We start from the raw sequence: 20,580 nt of genomic DNA on the forward strand, positions 1-20,580 counted from the left end.
AGGGAGGCTTTGCCTGCATGCAGCAAAGCCAGGGACAGATGACATCCTCCAGCCCATCTCCGGCGGCGGGGAGATAAAGGGGGTTCAACGAGGTCAGGTTTGTAGTTTGAGAGTGGGTATAGACCTAGATTTGCCCCTGGAGGCCTAAGTAGGTTGCCGTGGAATAGAGCACCTTTCACCAGCTGCAACCTATCCCGGACGGAAACAGCCTGACCACGGTTATCCATGCGCTGGCAACCTTGAGATTATGCTACTATATAAGTGAGGCTGCCTTTTCAGATGTTCAGAAACTGCACATAGTTCAAAGTACAGCTGGCTAGATTTCTACCTGGGAAAGGATGCTGGGAACGTATCTCACCAGTGCTTAAAGAGTTTCAATGGCTCCTGGTCAATTTCCAATAACAATTCATAGTGCTGGTGCTTCCCTTTACAACCTGACACAGGTTGGGACATGGCTAGCTGAAGTATCAGCTGCGCCAACATGAATCTGTCCATAAACTAAAAATTTTATCTGAAGGCCTCCGCTGGGTGCCCTACTGCCTAAGAAGAGATGGGAGGCAGCAGGGGGACCTTCTCGATGGTGGTGCCTGCCTTCTGAACACTTTGGAGCCGAGGAGAGAGATCTGCACCTGCTCCTGACTGTTCAATGACAGGAGGAACCCTCTGTATTTTCTCAGGCCTTTCAAATTTTGATGATACTGGTTTCATGCAGCAAATATATGTCTGCTGTTTTATTTGTTCTAATATTTTACTGCTTTCATTTCATTTTATTTATTGCTATTGTTAGTCACCTTGGAAATACTTGTATGAAGGATGTTGGATAAAATTCATCCTTTTTTCCTCCCTGTGAAGCCACAAATGACTGGCACAGGTATGTGTGAGCAGGCAGGCTAGTAAACATTTTTAAGAGCAAATTTCTTATGCTTGATGACTGATCGAGCCCCGCCAAAATCTGTGGACTCCCGAGACCATCTCCTTCTCTATGTTCTACCGTGATGCTCTAAGAACAACCAAGGGTGCCCGGTTATAGCACGAGCTTGCATGCAACATGGTAAATGCAGAAAGCCTGCACTGGCTCGGGAACAATGCACCTTCTCACTCCCCTGCTGATCAAGGGTAAACCCATAAAGGACTTTGAAGAAGGGCTTTCAGCAGTAGGTAGGTGGAGATAAGTCCAAGGCCAAGTATAACCTAAAGTGTCTGTATTGCATTTGTATACCTGCTATTCCTCTGAGGGTGGCTCACATGAGGTTATACATTAGCCACAAAAAAAAAACCCATGCGAAGGTTAGGTTGAGATGCAATGGCCCAGTTCACACGATTAGCAGGCAATTCACAAGCCACAGTGGCTTGTGGACTACGCTGCGCGTGCTGAAGACATGCTGAGGAATTTGCTTAGACACCCTCAGCAGCACAGCTTGTCATGTCATGTGTCGGCCAGGGTGGCTTGTTGCCATGGGTATCAAGCCACCCAGAACCCGTGAGCAGTTGTGCAATTCTGAGGCACTGAAAAAATAAGGGGGGAAAAAGGTGGCGGACAAGCGACAGTCCTTCCAAAGGGCCATTCGGGCATCAGTGGGGAGGCAGCCACTGGCAAGGGGGGCTGGAGGCGGCATTGGCGAGATCGTGAAGAGTGGCACGGGCATTTTTGCCGCTCTTGCCAAGCAGGTCTGTAGCCTCCTGGCACAAGCTATGGTGCCACGTCCAGACATCATGACAAGCCACGGGTTCTCGGAGTGGCTCGTTGGTGAAAAAAGCTCACACTGAATCGCCCTATTTGGACGTCACAGTAAGCCACGCCAAGACTAACACAGCTCACAAGCCACTGTGGCTCATCGTGACAAGCAAACCCAGGCAGTGACTTGCCCAAGGCCATCCAGTCAGCTTCCTGGCTGAGGAGCAGGGAAATGAACCCCGGTCCCCTCAATCCTCCAAGCACAAGGCTCTACCCACTAAAACAGCAGCTATGTCCAAAGACAGCCGAATTCTGCGGCTTGACTCTATTATGTAAACGAAGCATATTTGCACATGCGTGCTGGCTCGTTTTGCATAATCTATGCTGCTTCTGCAAGTCGTAGGGGAGGGGGACCCTAACCACTGGAAATCCTGCTCAGACTCTTTGGGGCTCCTGCCCACATATTTTCAAGGTTACTTTTGCAGCCTTAGGGGGCCTGACACCTGTTTCCTTAGGATGCGGAACCCTGCATCTGATAAATGCTGGCTTGCGCTGGAAGATCACAGCAGCGTGGAGTACATATAACCCAAAAGCAGTCCTTCCACCCCAGCGCTCTTTGGCAGGCACCTTACCATGTATTTAGCACAGAGCACACCCAGCCTTCCCTAAGTGATTATGCATAAGAAAGAACCAGCCAGGCCTGTGCTTACGTCTTCTTGACAGAACAAAGCGTTCAGAGCTGGTCACAAGAAAATTGGACCCAATTGATTCAAAATGCTATTTTATGTAAGAGCAAGACCGATCGCTTCACACATTGGGGAGTTTAGGTCTTAATCTACAATGCAGAACAAACAGTTCTAGTTGTGACGTCAAGCACCAAACCTGTGCCTGACGGACACTGTTCACAAGGCTGTCCTGTTTTTCCTGGCCATTCCCCAGTTTCAACAATCTGTGATATCCCACCTAGCAGAGAAGAAACACATCAACCACTTGCCTTGAAAAACCCCCATTACAAAACAAAAGGTGCAAATCTCTGCTTTTCCACCATCTATGCAGGCCAATCTGGAGTGAAGTGTGAAGGATTTGGGCCCAAGACATCACAATTCAGACTACTGTTCGGCCACAAAGAAATCCCTGCTTAGCAGGAGAGGTATCAGGGCTTTCCCTGTGGCGCTTCTAGCGCTTCGGAAGGCTCCAGTTACTGAGCCTGTTCCTGCAGGTATTTGCAAGAGCTGTGAAAACTCTTCTGTTCAGTCAGGCATTCTAGAAGAGACAGGAAGGAGTTCAGTCTGAATAGTCCATTTGTATGGTTTTGTCTTGAAATGACCTACCTTGAAAGAACAAAGAAGCAGTTTATAAATATATAAAATAAACCTGCTTTGCAGGGTTGTTATGAGGACCATAAAACAGAAACCTGCAGCAATAAATTCCCCATTAGGCACTTTACAGTGGTTTTTTAAATGGTGAGACAGACACTACATTTACCTCGAGATAAAAATTTTTAATGTGAGATACAGACTGTAATCTCTCTCTCTTTATAAATGCACTGAAGGACAGAGGTGGCTCATATGTCCCCCAATTTGCGACACCATGGGGGTGTTCAGATGATTGCATAGTCAGAAGATGCCATCGTGGCTTCTCCCTCCACCCACACCACCACCATTTGCATAATTACCCGTGTTGCGGTGTGGGTTGACGTCTCATCTGAACCCAGCAGGGTGGCTTTGTACTCATGCTACAACCTCTGCTGCATGTTGTGAGTGGTAGGGTGGGTGTGAAGCTACCCCTGCAACGCGCCGGGTTCAGAGGACAAGCCAACCTGCACTGCAGCGCAGGCAATGACATAAATGACGCATGCACACGGCATGTGCAGGGGTGGGGGTTGAAGCCACGATGGCTTCTTCTCCCTGTGCAATCATCCAAATGCAGTGCTACCCATATATACAGTTTTGTTTGTGGCCAATACCACTGCCAAAAAGCGCCTCTCACTCTCGATAGGATGCTTTTCTTTCAGTGCACCATTGTGCCATGTGAAGGGACTACAGAGCGGGAAAAGCTAAGCAGAAGCGGCAATGGGCATAGCATTGGGTGAGTTGCAGTGCTAAGACCACAGGATGCAGATCAGGACAGTAAAGGAAGTGGTCTCCTCCTCCAACAGGCCTCTTTTTGCTAATCAAACCAGTTCTTGATGCATCTCGGAGTCTGACTGGGCACTGATCCAGACTTCCAGCTGGTCACAAACCTTCGTATCAGCTTTCTGGGTTGAGTAACAACCATACTGCCCCACCGCTGCCCGAGCTGGTCCCTCAGGTTCCCCCTGTACATCAACCACCTTGCCTACTTCTTCAGTTATCTCACTCTAACATGCTTAGCTGGTGTTTCCATTTGAACCTTGCTTGTTCTCCCACTCTGCTGCCCCGGTTCCCACTCACCAACTGGCACTTGCTTGCTCTCAGAACCAAAGCCCATGGAATGTAACCCTCAACCCCAACTTTCATTCTGCCACTCAGACTAGGGTTGCCAAGCATTCTAAGGCTCAGATCCTGACACTCAGGGAACACAGCCTGGAAGCTAAGGGATGGTGTCTGATAATTGTGCCATTTTGGGGCAGAAAGGCAGGATGTAAATAAAAGGAAGGAAGGAAGGAAGGAAGGAAGGAAGGAAGGAAGGAAGGAAGGAAGGAAGGAAGGCAGGCAGGCAGGCAGGCAGGCAGGCAGGCAGGCAGGCAGGCAGGCAGGCAGACAGACAGGAGTGGAGCCTTGTAGGAGCGGGGTCGGGGGGGACACCAACTGGCAGGCCAGGGGGCAGAGACTGATGAACATAGGGGTGAAACAGATTGTAAAAGCTCTCAGTCCAAGTAGAAAAAAGGCTGGTCCTTGGTTCTACTCCCTCCATTTGAGGGTCCACAAGGAAAGGGAACCTACTTGCAGCGTTGATCAGCCTTGTCCAGCAGAGGTGTCAGCTTCAGAAGGAACTCAAAGGCGCAATTCACGTCTTCTGTGAAATCCTACAATTGCAAAGGAGTACAAGATTTTCTCTCTTGGATCTTAACAGCCCATGAATTCCACACTGGGAATCCCACCTCTAGTTCTCTATAAAAAGAGGCCAAGAGAGCACATTCCAAGATGGTGCTATGCTCACAATAACTACTTATTTTGCATATTCTGTACTTTAAAATGTTTGTCCTTAATGGTGCTAGAATGCAATTTCCCTCAAGTCCGACAAACTGGTAAACTCTTTTGTCCCTTTCTACAGCGTGCAGCTTCACCCACTGAAATGCGTAAATTGAAGTTCTGCAGGCATACAGGTGAAGTATTACTTTGTTTCCTGCTCTTTGCAAGTGGCATATTGTGGTCTAGGCTATATTATACTGGGAGTTGAAATCAGAACAGCAGGTCATAAACTGAAAATCCCCAAAAGTTCAGCTTTGAGCGTGATCTGTTCCCAGCTAGTTCTCTCAAAGATCACCATAAATGACCTTTAAGATGAACTGGGGGAACCAGCGCTCAAACCGCACATCAGCCATAAACTCACTGAATGGCAGGAGAACTGCTTTTTTGAATCAAAGAAAAAGATCCCTTTAGCCCAGCATTCTGTCTCTAACAGTGTGCAGCAGCCAATGTCGCATGAAGCTCATAAATGGAGCATGATGGAGCTAGTGTCCATTTTTCCTTGTCCTAAGAACCTGATAATCAGAGATATCTTGCCTCTGTGTGTGGAGGTTTCATTCTTAGCCATAATGGATAGTAGCCGATGATGGACCTATTCTCTATGAATTTGCCCAATCCTGTAATCACCTTTAATTTCAGCACTCTTAATTGCAAATTTGGCATCATGATGACTTGCTGCAGTTTTTCTTCCCATATTACATATTTTTAAAATTAGTGGTTTAAAACAATACATGAACCGGCTTAACTTTCACCTTTTCTCCTTGGGGATACTTTTTCAGTTTCACCAATACTTGTGGAATCTGAAAGACAGTGAAATAAGAATGTAATCATGAACCCAAAAAACTGCAGCCTGCCCAAGTTCCCTTGCCTTTTCACTCCCTTCCTGCCAATTGCACAGTTCCTCCTCTCCCTAGATCCTGTGTGAGAGTTGTCCACAGCCTCCTTTCCTAAGCCTCTCCTTCGCCCAATTCCCTACATCCTCTACCTATCCTTCATCAGGTTTTGTTTCTCAGCCCACTGACTGCAGTGCCTCCTTCATCTACAAATGCCCACTGCCCCTTAACCTTGCACTCAGCCTTCTTTCCACAGAGCCTTCCTGTCCCATTCCTCCTAAGTGCACATATGCCTTTCTGTCCTCAGGCCCCACGTGAGGTTTTCCCCATGCAAATTTGTTTTCATTTTCCTCACAAATGCTGGATAGTTTTTCAATTAGTAGTGCTGTTACTACAACTTCACCTTGAGACGTCAGAATATTTGTGAACATTCCATGACAAGAAACAAGCCCAACCATAGCTCAGAAAAGGCTCACAGTTTGGCTGTTGCTTCCAGTCCCCTATCATATAACATGCAATTGTAAATTGACTTCATTTCTTCCACTGACAAATATGAAGGGGTGCTAAATATGGTGGAGAACACAGCATATCAGATTTGAAGGTGGGAGAGCCAGGTCTCAAATCGGTACTCAGTTATGAAACTAAGTGGGTGGCATTAAGTGTTTCTCTCAGGCAATCTTGCTTTTGAAGATAATGAGTTGTGAAGCACTTTGCACACCAATTTATGACGAAAATAACAAAAAATTAGACACGTCTGATCTAGCCTTGATGCTATCATGTGGCAGTAAGTTCCAGAGGTTAACTGTTTGTTATATCTTTTGCTTTGTTCTAGAGCAGAGCGGGGAATGTGCGACCCTCCAGATCCTAGTGGGCTGCAACTCCCATCATCCCTACCCAGCACAGACAATTGTGAGCGATGATGGGAGTTGCAGTCCAATAGGGCCACACATTCCCCATCCCTGCTCTAGAACATTCCAGCATTTTCAGGGATGCATGTGTGTTTCTGTTGGTCTCCTCCATACTTCATAATTTATTCCTCTCTGCATAGATGATCGGTTACATGATGTACTTGGGCTTCAGTGGAGATTTACTGAGTAGGCAAGGAATGCTAAGTTGCAATTTGTTGAGTCTCTTTTGGGGAATCTAGCAGCGTCAGAGTGTGTTTACCAAGAAAGCCAGAGAGAAGGAAGACAGAGCCATCTGGCTTATGTTTACATTGCACAAAACAAAATTATACAGCTAAATGCAGAGACTCCTCCAGGCTCTACCAAGGATGACAGCCCGGAAAGAAAGAATGCAAGAAGAGCTTGGGAAGATTCATGGGTGCTCCAGCTCACTCTAATGGTAATGAATGGCATCAGACACCCCGACGGAGAGTAGATCTGGGCACTCCCATTGATGCAGAGGGGGAAGCTATGATTACAAAGGGAATCAGCATGGTGCAGTGAGTGGGCAAAGGCTCCTGAGGCAGATCCTGCTGGACCTTGGGATTCTCTGCCTTTTTATTTTCAAGTTTCTAATCCCTACAACAACCATGGACCTACCTAGCTTCCCACAAACCCCTTCAGCTTCTGTTGCTCAGCAAGCTGGGAAACACAATCAGTCCCGAAAGAACCTTACTGAAGGGCTGAGCCCAGCTGTCTCTCCCTGCTGTATAGGCCTAAAAAGCACCTTACCTTGAGAAAAGTGAAGGCTGTCCATTTCAGCTCCTCTGTCCCTTCAGGAGACTCGATCAGGCCCACAAAGCAGGCCTTCCAGATTTCCAGAATGAAAAGTGGGGATGGGATACGCTAGTGGGGAGAAGAGAGACAGCAGGAGCAGGCCTCAGGACCTCCCACAGGGCAGATAATTTAAACTCAGGGTGGTCCAGCCTTTGCTATAGGCTGAGTGCATGATTTGTAGCACGTCCACAGGCTTATCTAGCAATCCCACTACACCATCACCCAATCTCTCGTACAAAGCACAGACTCCCACTCCCTTGAAATGCTTCTTGATCCTGCTGCCAAGGGTCCACAAACTGCAGCTGTGCTTGGTAGCCAATGATCATGCCTACTAGCCGACGGAAATATACTAAAAGTGCCTCTGAGCACAGGCAGCACCTCTCTCTTTCTCCTAAGCAAGAGCAGCCCCTCACCGTCCCCCCCCCCCGCCCCCGGGGCTGGGAAATGAAAGAGAAAGATGTACAGGATAGCCGGCATGGCTTCCCTACATGTCTCTTTTTCAAAAGTGGGCTTTGCCCCGACATCCCTTGCAAGAATAATGTGCAGAACTAAAGAACACAGTCCCCCCCCCAAAAAAAACCCAATCCCACTTTTTCCCAAATCCTGTCCAGCAGTTCTTTGCAAAATCTACTCTGCACCCCTCCATACTCCTCCAACTCCTTTGCCTTAGGCAAGTTCTCTGTTCATTATATCCACCCCTATACAGAGCTTGATTTGTGCCTGGGCACAGCCCGGCAGGAATCCATTTTTAATACTGGGGGCAAATGGCCAGTAAACACAGCCTTTCCTTCCAAAGAAGTCCACAACAGGTTTTCCTGCCTTCCTTGCACCAACTCACTCTCTTTCTTCTTCCCTTTTTTTAAAAAAAGGAAAAACCCTGGCTCTGGAGTGAGGCGGTGTAAAGCTTCTGCAGACACAGAACGTGTTTTAAAATGGTGGGCCCTGCTCTCTCTCAGTCAGTCAGTTAGTGGACAGCAAAGGCATGGCAGAATTAGTGATTCAGTGGCAGCCAAGTTTATCAGCTCAGTAAGAGAAATGCTGGCAGTTGGGGTGGGGGGTGTACGGAAAAATATGGTCGCTTCTTCTTGCTGGAAACTGCTTCCCAATCCTGATCACCAGAATTAAATTCATGGCCCTTATGGTGACTGCAGTTGTGGACTCCTGCCTGCAGCCTCATCCAGAGGCTTCCTTATGAGAAAGAACTAGAAGCCATCAGTCCACCGGTACCAGCTTGTGTGAGAGAGACGGCAGGATAGCTTTGGTGAAGTCCTGCAGGCTAGATCCAGCCCATAAGCATCAGTTGGACAGTCCTGATTTAACACTGTCACACTTCCTCTGGGTGTCCCCACCATTTGAGGTGAGGCAGGTGGCAACTGGGAAGAGGGCCTTCTTAACTGTGGCCCCGTGCCCATGGAATTCACTCCCAGAGAGGCTCATTGGCACTTGCATTGTGGGTTTTTTGGAGCCAGGCACAGACACTTATTCTCCCAGGCTTTTAAAAACATAGATTAAGTTTTAACACTGCTATTCTTGACTGCTATTTCATTTAATTTTGGCTTTTGTAATGTATTTTCTTCTTTATTGTAAAGTACTCTGGAAATTGTTCATTAAAGGTTGGTAAAGAAATGTATTTAAAACAATTATTTTATTTTTAAAGCACCTTGGTAAGTAATTATTTTTAAAATCCTGACCTGAAAGCAGAGCCTGTCACCTGACCTGCTCTGGCCAATTGCTGTTAAGAAGCTTCCCTGCTGGCCTCCCTCAAATTCCCGCTTTCAGCCAAAGCTGAGCGGTGGCAAATAGGATGAAATATCCACCTGACCTTCCAGGTTCTGGACCAACTGCAGATTCAAGTCCTGATAAAACAGGTTGTTCTTATTCTTGCTGTTATTATTATTGTTGTTATTTCATTTGACATGTCCTATCTTAAAAAGAAGAAATTGGTCAAAAATGACTTCATTATCTACCAATGGCAACAGCCACAGGGTAGAGAGAGAAAAATGTCATGGGAAAACTTGGGCCTTGGTCGCTAACCTGCCTGCTGTGAATTTGGGAATAATGGGTGAAAAATTATACTGGGTGAAAAACTGTGCAGGAGAGGATGCTAATGGAGGAAGAAAGCTGGAGGCAGGAACTCTTATGCCCTTGCTTCTGATCCTGCACTGATTGTGATGGAACCTCTCCAGAGAAGAGCAACTTCCAGTCTGCAAGTTCACTGTATATGTACACAGCCAAAAGCATAGAAAGTTTGCCAGGAAAAGGCAGGCATACTGTTGCTCTTTCCATCCCCGGACTTACCAATGGAATTAGAAGCCAGGAATATATGGCCTGCGCAGGTCTCCATCGACTGCCATCACAATCCTCCTAGTCAACCATTCTTTACGCTTTCCTCTTAGTTTAATTCTCATTTCGAAAAAGTGCGGCAGCAGATGCCTGCTCTAGATACAGTTCACTGCATGACGAAACTGGACTGAACCACTTCAGAATGCAAGTGGAGGATCACATTACTGAATGCTCCACCATATAAACATGGCCTGCACCCACAAAACATGTCAGGGAGAAGGGTTCTAGCTGATCCTTTCCCTAACATGCTGTATGCTGGCAGTTTTCCTTTATGAGAGAGCATTCAAATATGCAATCCTCGCCCTAGAATGTGAAACGGAACCATTCTACCCTGTGATGAGTCGTCTGGACCAGACCAGAGGGAGACAGATACGGAGTGTCCCTTCTCTGCTCCAGCCGCACCTGCATCCTTTTGACCATCATGAGTTGCTCCACCAGGAATGCAATCCTCCCCCTAGAATGTGAAAGGAACCATTCTACCCTGTGACAAGTCGTCTGGAACAGACCAGAGGGAGACAGAGACGGGGCGTCCCTTCTCTGCTCCAGCCGTACCTGCATCCTCTTGACCATCATGAGTTGCTCCACTAGTGGCTGGGGCTCTCCGGTCAGGTTCATCGTTCCCTCTAGCAGCACCACAGCATGGATGGTAGGGAAGCCAGTTTTGTTCATCTGCTCTGAATGCACTGAGAGCATGGTGGGGATACTGTGTCGAAAAACAGGGCAGGAGGGAAGAAGAGATAGTGAAGTGGTTTCCTTTGCGTGTGGAGAGGGAAACTGCTTATTCCCCACCCTGTAGCGGCTGTTTGCTCACCCCTTGACAAGGCTGATGCATTCCTCCACTTGACTCCGCAATGGGTTGCTGCTGATGTGTCCCAAGCTGTCTCCCAGTTTGCCAAGAGACTGCTCAATTGCACTCCAAGAAGCTGGAGAGGAGAGGCAGGGCTTTTAAGTGTCAATCAGGCATATTCCTCCGTTCAACAATTCAGCTAAGGCAGCCTTAGAACAGGCAGAGACAACAACCCAAAATGTAACTATGCACACAACACACATTGGATTGTTTTTCTTCCAAATACTTAGGTCCCTTTCTCCACATACACTGGCCTTTGAGATTCAGCAGAATGAAACTTGGGAGAAAAGAAGGCCCAATGGCACATAACGCATATGCCTTACTGCATGAACCCACGAACAGTACTGGGCAGAACCGGAAGCAAGGGCAGAAGAGTTCCTGCCTCCAGCCTTCTGTCTACAACAACAACCTAGAATCACAGAACAGTAGGGTTGGAAGGGGCCTACAAGGCCATCGAGTCCAATCCCCTGCTCAGTGCAGGAATCCAATGCAGGAATCCTCACCTGCTCAAAGGTGTAGAACTAGCTTTGTTGGATTCAGGATGAATATAAGGAGCTGCTTTATACTGCTTCAGGCCACTGACCCATCAAGCCCATTACTGTCCTCTCAACTTTAACTGCTAAGGGTTCTGAGTCTTCAGCAGAGGTACTTCCCATTCCTGCAACCTAAGGTCTTTTAATTGGAGATGCGAGGGCCTTCTACACACAAGTATGTGTCCTATTTCTATGGTATGGCCCTTCTTCAAATTAAAGCTTGTATCAAGACCACGGTTATTAATGTGTGGAATCACACCTCAAATTTTAGAGTATACTATTTATATCTTGAAGTTTAAAAATAGGCATAGGAATAATTGCAAAGATTAGTTATTTTGGGAAACGACTGGGAAAGTGTAGGCTTGCGTGGTAGGGAGGTAGCAGTGCTATCCCATGTAGGCAAAAGGGAAGAATCGGGGCCAAAGGAAGCTCTGATAAAAGATGATGTGCTCCGACTTCAAACTCTGAAAAGGGCCCCAAACATGCATATTTCTGGAACAGTTCTCAGACAAGGCATACAGGTGACTCCTGAGTCATGGCCCTGAGCCAATCCTAGATAGAAATCAAGTCCTACAGTTCTTTTTGTATTATAATACAGTTGTCTCTGCCATACAAGCCACGTACGTGTCTCTTCCAGCTTGGCTATATGAATCAGGGCCCGGTTCTTGGTGCTACCCAAGATTTTCAGCAGCCGCTCCAAGCACATCTTGAGCTGGTTCTCAGCAGCTCCCTGATCCGGTGGCTCCTTCAGTTTCTCCGTGTAGAAGGCAGTGCAGCGCAGCATCCAATTGAGGACGCTCATCAGGGCACGGCAGAGGCCAATGCATTCTTCTGCCTTACCATGGCAGCTGCGGGAAGAGTAAGCAGAGGGCAAAATAGGTCGTCTCTAATAATGACACTGACTTCCTTAGCTCAGCCACGCCGTTGTAGGGCCTCTAGGAGCTCTGCTGTGGGAGCATCCACTTACAATTTCCCAGGTCTCATGTGTTCACTCCAAACACCACCCATATGTGGGTGGAGCTTAGACAGAATAAATGAATAGCCAAAAAAGAGTCCTGTCGGAGACTTGCGTACCATCCTGTCTTCTCAAGGCGGGGGGGGGGGGGGAGAAGAGAAATGCCAATCCTGATGGGAACACATCAGGAAAGGGCTTTTCCTACTTGAGTTCGGGTTTACTGCACAGAAGGCTTGAACTGTTAGAAGGAGCAGTTCGCGCGCTGGGACGTAAGTGTGGGAAAAACCCAGATTTTCATCACCACTAAGCTGTGACGCTCAGGGGGTGGCCAGGTCAATGCCCAGTCGTGAGAGAAAAGAAATACAGTGGCCCATTGCAGGCCGCTGCCGGTGCTCTCACAAGTCTGGGTGATGGAGGCCAATTCCCTATATGGAAATGCTGGGCCCCAAAGTCAAGGGAGATTAGAGGCAGAGGGAGTAGGCGTACGGTGCAAACGGGATGTCTTTCCTTCACCCACAGGCAAGGGAGAGTGAGAGCAACAAAGTTATGTCCAGCTGAGTGGCTTAGAGGGCAAAGGCAGCTACCTTTTCAGAGACTCCGTGCACCCCACCTGCAAACCAAGAAGTCCCTGGTTTAAATCACATCTCTGCCATAAACTTTCCAGGACACTTAAGCAAGCCACTATTTCAGCCTCGGCCCTACATCTGCAATGTGGGCATAATGATGCTCAACTACCTTGTTTGTTTGTTTATTCGTTCAGCCGCTTCCGACTCTTTGTGACTTCATGGACCAGCCCACTTCCTGTCGGCCATCACCACCCCCAGCTCCCCCGAGGTCGAGTCCGTTGACCATCTTCCAACCTGGGAGTCCCATCTTCTGATGGTATACCGACATATCTCTGGTTGTACTGATCCATTAAGTTTTCACGGCAAGAATACTGGGGTGGGTTGCCAGGGATCGTATTTAGTCTGACCTCTCTGCCATGACCTTCCCGTCTTGGGTGTCCCTTCACGGTGTAGCTCATGGCGTCATTGAGGTGCTCAAGCTCCAGCACCATGACAAGGTAACGATCTCCTTTGCTGGAGTCAACTACCTTACATGGCTGTTTTAAGGATTGCTGACAGAATGTATATACAGTGATTTGAATACTATTCTTGCCATCACACTCTGCACCTGGAGCAGGAAGGGGCCAACAGAGGACTCAAGAGGCAAGACTCTGCTATCCAACCTTGAAAAAGGAAAGGTTCCTCCTGTGCAAGCACCGAGTCATTAATGACCCCTAGAGGGATGCCGCTTTCGCTGGCGTTTTCATGGCAGACTATAGCAGGGTGGTTTGCCATTGCCTTCCCCAGTCGTGACCACCTTTCCCCCAGCAAGCTGGGTCCTCATTTTACCGACCTCGGAAGGATGGAGGGCTGACTCGACCTGAGCCGGCTACCTGAGACCCGGCTTCCGCTGGGATCGAACTCGGGTTGTGGGGAGAGTTTCGGTTGCAGTACTGCCGCCTACTGCTCTGCGCCACACGAGGCTCAACCTTATCCAACCTTAGGCTAGGAAAAAACTTCTGTCCACCCCTTTCTTATTGGGGTTTCACAGCAATGTCAGAACGGGACAGGATAATGGGGGGGGGGGGGATCCTCTTATCAGCCAAGGGTGCCAAAGCCTCTGACCGGAAGAAATCAAGCAACTGGGGCACTGCTGCGCACACAGCCACAGACACCACAGTACTTGCCTTTGTTTACACAAATTAAAAAGGGGGAAAGGAAAATTACCCAACCCTATGATTAAGATAGTCTGGCCCAGAAAGCAAATGAGGATTGAGGAAGAAACCCTTTCGGCGGGGCAAGCGTTACTGCAACCGGCACAAATAATCCCAGACCTGAAGGGTTTTGATCAAATTAAAAAACAAAAGATTGAATTAACCAGGGAGAGGATTAAGTAGTGGGCTTTGTATCTGGCCACGAACAGCTGTTTATCAGTGTTCCAGTGACAAGTTAATATTCAATGTCTCTATTTTCTTCTAGGAAGGAAGAGTTCCTATTTCTTCACATTTCAATCCGCACCAGTATACTCACCTGCTACCTCTAAACTAAGGGCATTAAAATCACAGATATTGCCAGATTTTAGAAAGCTAGGATCTTTGAAGGTCTTTCATTTATTAAAATAAAAAACAAAACCAGAGATAAATAAGTTACATGCATGGCTGAGGATCTCCGGGGGGGGGGGGGACAGACAGACAGACAGACACATTCAAGATTCTTGACAATTCCTGTGTTCGTTTGGTGTTCGCTCATTTTGTGTATTTAAAAAAGCACATTTCTAGTCCTCATGGTTGTGAAGATAACATCTGCAATATCAATCACTCCACACAACACCTAGGGTTCACTACACACTACTGTATACTTGGCTTTGTTTGGTTCCCTCTCCTTCCAATGTACTGTATTGTTTTTGTTTCTTATATTCTGGCTATCTAGCTGGCTATGGTCACTGGATGAGGCAACTGATGAATACGTCTGAAACACTAGCCAGTTATCACATATAGGCCCTGTTCAGACATCATGCTAAGCCATGATGGTTAGCATTTTTGAGCTGAGCATGATGTCTTAGCATGATGTCTTACCATGATGTCTGCGCTTTTCCCAACCATGGTGGTTTATTAACCATGGACTAACCACGCTCACTAACCACTTGCTGCAACATGGTTAGCGGCCATTACCATGGCTTAGCGCAATGTCTGCAGCACAGGCCCCTGTACTTAACTGAGTACCACAGAGCTCTGCAGCAAGAGCGGCCGAAATTGGCCCAGCCGCTCCTGCCAGCACTCCAGATCTTCATGGTCAAAATCTGCCTAGCAACGCATGACACAGCAACTGAGAGCCAGCCTCCTCGCTCTCCGTCCCTGTCCGCAGGTCGAACATTGGAGAAGCACGCAGGAAGAAACAATGTTTTTGATCCCACATTGCAGTTACTGGCACAGTGACCTTGCGCACTTAGCATTCCCAGGCACAAGCACCTGTGTCCGCCACGATATGGGAAAACATCCCCGCCTGTCCGGCGGCTGGCCAAGCATCATCACCTCTGCCTGAAATGGCGCCCCACCCCAAAAATGCACCCCTCAGCCCCCGTGAAATGGCCTCCTTGGCTGCTGTGGCGCCGAGCCCCAAGATGGCCGCTGGCTGCTGCACCGAGCACCAAAACGGCCACTGGCAGCAGCTTCCTCTGCTGAGGTCGCTGGGATGCATGGCAGCCCGTCCAGAGGACTGTGGAGTTTAGCGGTAACCATAGTGGTTAGTGAGTGGTTTGGCTAACCACACTGTTGGCCGTGGTTCCCTGCACGTGTGGCAGGGGCTATCACAGTGGTTAGCACTAACTGCCCTGAGCCATGGTTAGCTTAACCCCCCCCCCCCAATGTGTATGTGAACAGGCTAGTGGATTTTTCTATAGCTCCCTGTTGCTTTACAGCACAACTCTAGTTGCTGATTGTCTTAATTATTAGGAGATCCAGTTGTCTGTGGCTGTCAGTTGTTGCTTATGTCAGAAGGGGGGCAATTTCAGTCTTGTGAGATCCATGTATTTTTACTAGAATTCCCATGGTCCACCAATAAGTTTTAAAATGTACAATACAGGAGTGCACACTAAGGCCCAACTAAAATGTGTTGAGAAAGTATCCTGACTGTGTGCTCTTTCAGAAGATAAGAAGTGCCTTGCTAAATCAGACCAAGCACTCAAGCTACAATTCTCATTGCCTACATACAATTCTCATTGCCTAGATACAGCTGATCTATCGGGCTCCTAAAGGCATCATTCAGCTTACTATGGTATGCTCATATTCTTATGGTGCATTCTTGTTTATTGTAGCTTTCATGCTATTTCCATGTTTTGCTGCAAAATGACAATGACAACAACAACAACAACAACAACAACAACAACAGTAAAGAAACCCAGCAACCCGCAGGGGCTTCATGATCCATCGGCTAAGCAGCCCTACCTGAGCCGGTCACAGAACATATCCATGATTTCCAGCAACGACTGGACACAGAGGTCTCGGGAGTAGTCATCAAACTGAAACAGGGAAAACAAAAACAAAAGAGCTGGTTACATAATAAAGAGGAGAACATGCAAAACATGGAATTGGGCTTCCCACAATGCAGTTTCCTACCTGGACGTGATTTCCACATAAGAAACTGCATATATATCTTGATCCATTACAGACTACACTCTGTGCCTGGTCAGCATTTCAATAACTCCAAGAGAGAACAACTTATCAAACATCACCAAGAGCAACCCTGTTTCCATTATGAACTTTTATAATCCACATCTTATTGCGGATGTAACATATCCTTGGTTAAGAGATCAGAAACACCCATCATGTTCTCTTCTTCTTCCTCCCACTGAAAGTCCCCCTCCCTTCCCCCACCTATACTAATGTCTACCCCAACATGAACGGTAACCTTGGCATTTTTAACCTGGGGTTCCAATTTAGCTTCAAATCCTAGTTTCAAACAGTGGCCCTGTTCAGACATAATGCTAAGCCATGATGGTTAAGCATTTTGAGCTAAGGATGATGGCTTAGCGTATAGTCTGTGGGGCATTTCTCTCCTAAATGGCCACACAATCATGGCGTAACCATGGTCACTAACGATGTGCCGCAGCAGGGTCAGCAGCCCCTACCGTGGCTTAGCATGTTGTCTGTCAGGCCCCTATGGTTAACCGAGCGCTACCCTAGAGCTCCGCAGCAAGAGCGGCTAAAAACGGCCCTGCCGCTCCTGGCAGCATGCAAGATCTCCATGGTTGAAACCTGGCTAGCGGCAGCCAAGAGTCACCCTCCTCGCTCTCTGCCCCTACCTGCAGCATGAAATTGGAGAAGCACACGGGGAACAAAGGTGTTTTTGACCCCACGTCGCTGTTATCGGCACAGCAACCATGAGCGCTCTACACTCCCAGGCACAAACACCTGTGGTCACTGCGGAAAGCGAAAACATCCCCACCCGCCTGGCTGGTGGCCAAGCAGCGTCATCCCTGACTCAAACCGCCACCCCCAAAAGCCGCAGACCCCCCAGCCCCCACTGCCAGGAAGGCCAAGCCCCAGGATGCACCCGGGCCCTGTGTGCCACAAGCCAGTGGGGAGGCGGTAGCTGCAGCACCAGCCCCAAGATCTGCTCTGCTGAGGCCGCTGGGATGCGTGGCGGCCCGGCCAGAGGACTGTGGGGTTTTTTGGGACGGAGGGTGGTTAGGGAGCAGTTAGGCTAAGCATGCTGCGGGCCATGGTTCCAGGCACGTGTGGCAGGAGCACGTGGCGTGGTTAGTGGTAACCACCATGCACCGTGGTTAGCCTAACCACCCTTCCCCAAGTTACATCTGATCAGAGCTGTATCTTATAGCTAAGCATGGTTAGTGTTAACCTAGGTGCAGACATAATGCTAACCATGATAAGTACCGGAAGGAAAAGGGAGAATTCAAGTGGGAGAAAGGGGAAAGGAGCATATGAGCCAGAGAGGCACACCTGGTCTTCTAAGTAGTCAAGAGATCAGGAAATACTACACCTGCACCAGGCCTATGTAAACATCACTTCGGAATGGATAAATACAGGCCGATTTAAAGAATCTAATGCGGTGGAGAAGGGGGGAATTTTCCTCAAGAATAAAAGTGGCATGAAACTGACAAGCATCTAAGACTTCTGAATTCATACAAAGCAAATACTGACCAAGACTATGGTTGAGCAGAGATTTCAACCCTCATTAGACTAAGCTGAACATTTACACACTCACACCGGGGGGGGGGGGGTGCATGATCACGGAGAGAAAATAAGCCATAGTGGCTTATTTTCCCTCCCTGCGCGTGCCGGTCGCCAGCAGCCTAATTAGTATAATTACCCTCACCGGCCACAGGTTGTCCTGACATCTGAACCTGGCGAGGGTGGCTGGCTGGGATGATTTACAAACTGCCCAGTGAACTGTTTCAGGGTGGTTTGTAAACTATCCCCGCCACCCATCCTCATCGGGTACAGACGTCACCACAACCCATGCCCCACGAGGGTAATTATGCATATTAGTCAGCTCATGCCTGGCACATGCCATGATCATGCAAGCCCAGTCACTCACTTCCAGTTTCTATTTTACATTTCGCCTTGCAAAACGCCCTATGGGGTGAGGTTCCTAACACGTTATTTTATAGACCAGGACTCAGCGGCCATCCCTGTCTAAGGGCTGATCCATATGTTTAGCAAAACCACATGGTACACAACTTCAAAGACTGCACCGGGGGACAGTGTTTTTAAATGAATCCTCATGTAAAAAAACAAACAGCCCCTCACTTCACATAGAAAACAAGAACATTGGGGATAGGATAGGATCTCTCTTCTGGACATGCCAGTTTTTTACACAGAGAGTTTTTGTTTGCCACAGTGACACAGTGCAATTATCACATGATGGTTCAATTATCACATGATGGCCCAATGTGTTGCTCAGCTCTCAGTCCACAGCTAAGCTGAAATTTAAATAAGGCCCAAGACCTACAGCTTACAGAGCAATTTTAAGTTGGGGGGGGGGGTTCCATGGTGGAAGAACTGCCACTAAGCCCAGCCAGCTCGCTGCGGTCAGGGTGGGAGGTGGGCTTTTTCTCCCCCCACCAGTGGTTTCTTTGTTGTTGTTTTTTAAATCCCTCCTTTAACACTAATGGGAGGGGAAATAATTATGCCAGCACTATATTGGCATAGTCTGGAGCCCAATCCAGGGGTATGTTGGGGGAAGAAGGGGGCTTTGGATTCTGTGAATCCACGGCTGCCACTGACACAACCCTGTGAAACATCCCATTTTGGCTCCTACCGCCATCAAGAATGCTGCCAGCAGGACTTCAGTACCCATGGAGCTTTCTGCGGGCCTCTGGGGCAGAAGTGTCGTTGTACCAGCAGAGCTCCTCCTACTGACAGAGCGGAACATCAAACAACCCCTCAGTCTGCCTTCTGCAGGAGCTTGGACTGCTCTCTTATTAATTTCTTTGTAATATTTCTAGGCTGCATTTTTATTGAAACAACACACAAAGCAGCTTACAAACAAACAAACAACAAAGTATAAAACTGGCTGTAAGCACTACCAATAAGTAAGTTGTTTAAGACCTTAAACTAAAAGCCACTAAAAACCATGGAGAACAGGAAGATCTTAACTTGTCTTCTGAATGACAAAAACATTGGTGCCCCCCACAGCTGTTGGTGCCACTACTGAAAAAAAACCCTCCCTGGTCATCCTCTGCCTCACTCCACCTGGCAAGGGCGTACAGAGGAGAGCCGCTGATACAGATCTTAACTTTAGGACAAGTTCATATGGGACAAAAAGGCCCTTTAAGTATCCTCGTCCCAAGCAGCATTACTGCAGCGGTCCCAAGCAGTCTTAGTGATTAAGACCAGACCAGCAATGCCCTAGAATGAGTGGAGTTTTTTGGGAATTGGTGCTATATGATCAGAACGATGGATTCTAGTCAACATCTGCCATGTTCTGAACCAAGTTTCAAAACTGTCCTCAAGCACAGCCCCTCATATAATGCCTTACAATAATCTAGCCTGAATATTACAAGAGCACTGATCATTGCAGCAAGGCTGTCTTTGGCTAGAAGGGGTCATAGCTTCCACATATGAAACTCCAAGTTCAACTCCAGATAATTGTAGGTAAACGGTCTCAAATAGGAAATGAGCAAAACTACAATGACTGTGGCTCTGGAGGTCTGGATTCAAATCTGCTGCCTGTTAAAGCTTAGAGTACTAGCCTACATTGACTCTTTTTCCAATTCAGCATGAGCAAGGGCTCTGGAAGACTGCACTTTCAAAACTTCAATTCTGCGGAAAAAAAAAATCCACCCAGATTTTGAAATGAAAACAAATCAGGCAAATTGAACATATTTGTATCTATTATTTTGAATTTATTTTCTACTGAATTATGACGTGTATTCATCCTTTCTGTGAAGGATGGGGGTAAGAAGGGAAAGGTTCATGGGGAAAGAATATGTCTGTAAAAGCAGGCAGACATGATCTGGAGACATGAACTGAGATAATGCTGCAAAGCGAGTAAAGTCCCATCACCTCCCAAACCTTCAGTGTTTCTGTTTCACAAAAACTGCATATTCAGACTGTTTTCCAGTTTGTACACTCAGACATCAACATCAAAAACAACCATAAAATTTTGTATACAACCACAAGAGCTAGAAACTTGCTATGGCTTTAAGTGAGACCAGAGCTTCTCCCAAATTCACAAACACTGCTAGGTTGTACATCAGGTGTCATACTTTGCAGCAAGGTTCGAACAATCCCTGAATACAAATTGGTCCCTTCTATCTGAGGATATTAGTAAATAAAGCAATGATCAACATTTAAGTGAGGAGGACAGAGAAATGTTTGAATGCTACCTTGCTGATGGCCATCAGAACGGTAGAATAGGACACCATCTGTAAACAAGAGAGAGAGAAAAAGAAAGAGATGGTTACTAGCCAAAGCTAACATTTAAACAAACAAACC

The 20,580-nt window shown here is 47.5% G+C and overlaps 1 protein-coding gene across 4 annotated transcripts in view; it reads right to left on the reverse strand.

Moving 5' to 3' along the window:
- Positions 1–20,580, reverse strand: part of MED24 (mediator complex subunit 24) — an 80,391-nt gene that overhangs the window by 41,025 nt on the left and 18,786 nt on the right. For all 4 annotated transcript variants that reach the window (XM_084804559.1, XM_084804556.1, XM_084804555.1 and 1 more), the window contains 8 exons: positions 20,472–20,510; positions 16,066–16,139; positions 11,747–11,970; positions 10,554–10,665; positions 10,295–10,445; positions 7,355–7,468; positions 5,598–5,645; positions 4,600–4,682 (listed from right to left, as the gene is read on the reverse strand). In XM_084804559.1, coding sequence (XP_084660685.1) covers positions 4,600–4,682; positions 5,598–5,645; positions 7,355–7,468; positions 10,295–10,445; positions 10,554–10,665; positions 11,747–11,970; positions 16,066–16,139; positions 20,472–20,510 — 845 coding nt within the window. The remainder of the gene's footprint in view (positions 1–4,599; positions 4,683–5,597; positions 5,646–7,354; positions 7,469–10,294; positions 10,446–10,553; positions 10,666–11,746; positions 11,971–16,065; positions 16,140–20,471; positions 20,511–20,580) is intronic.

The sequence above is a fragment of the Heloderma suspectum genome, chromosome 6 (genome assembly GCF_057233095.1).
Source record: "Heloderma suspectum isolate Gila_16-S chromosome 6, 16-S_ref, whole genome shotgun sequence".
In the NCBI taxonomy this organism is placed as follows: Eukaryota; Metazoa; Chordata; class Lepidosauria; order Squamata; family Helodermatidae; genus Heloderma; species Heloderma suspectum.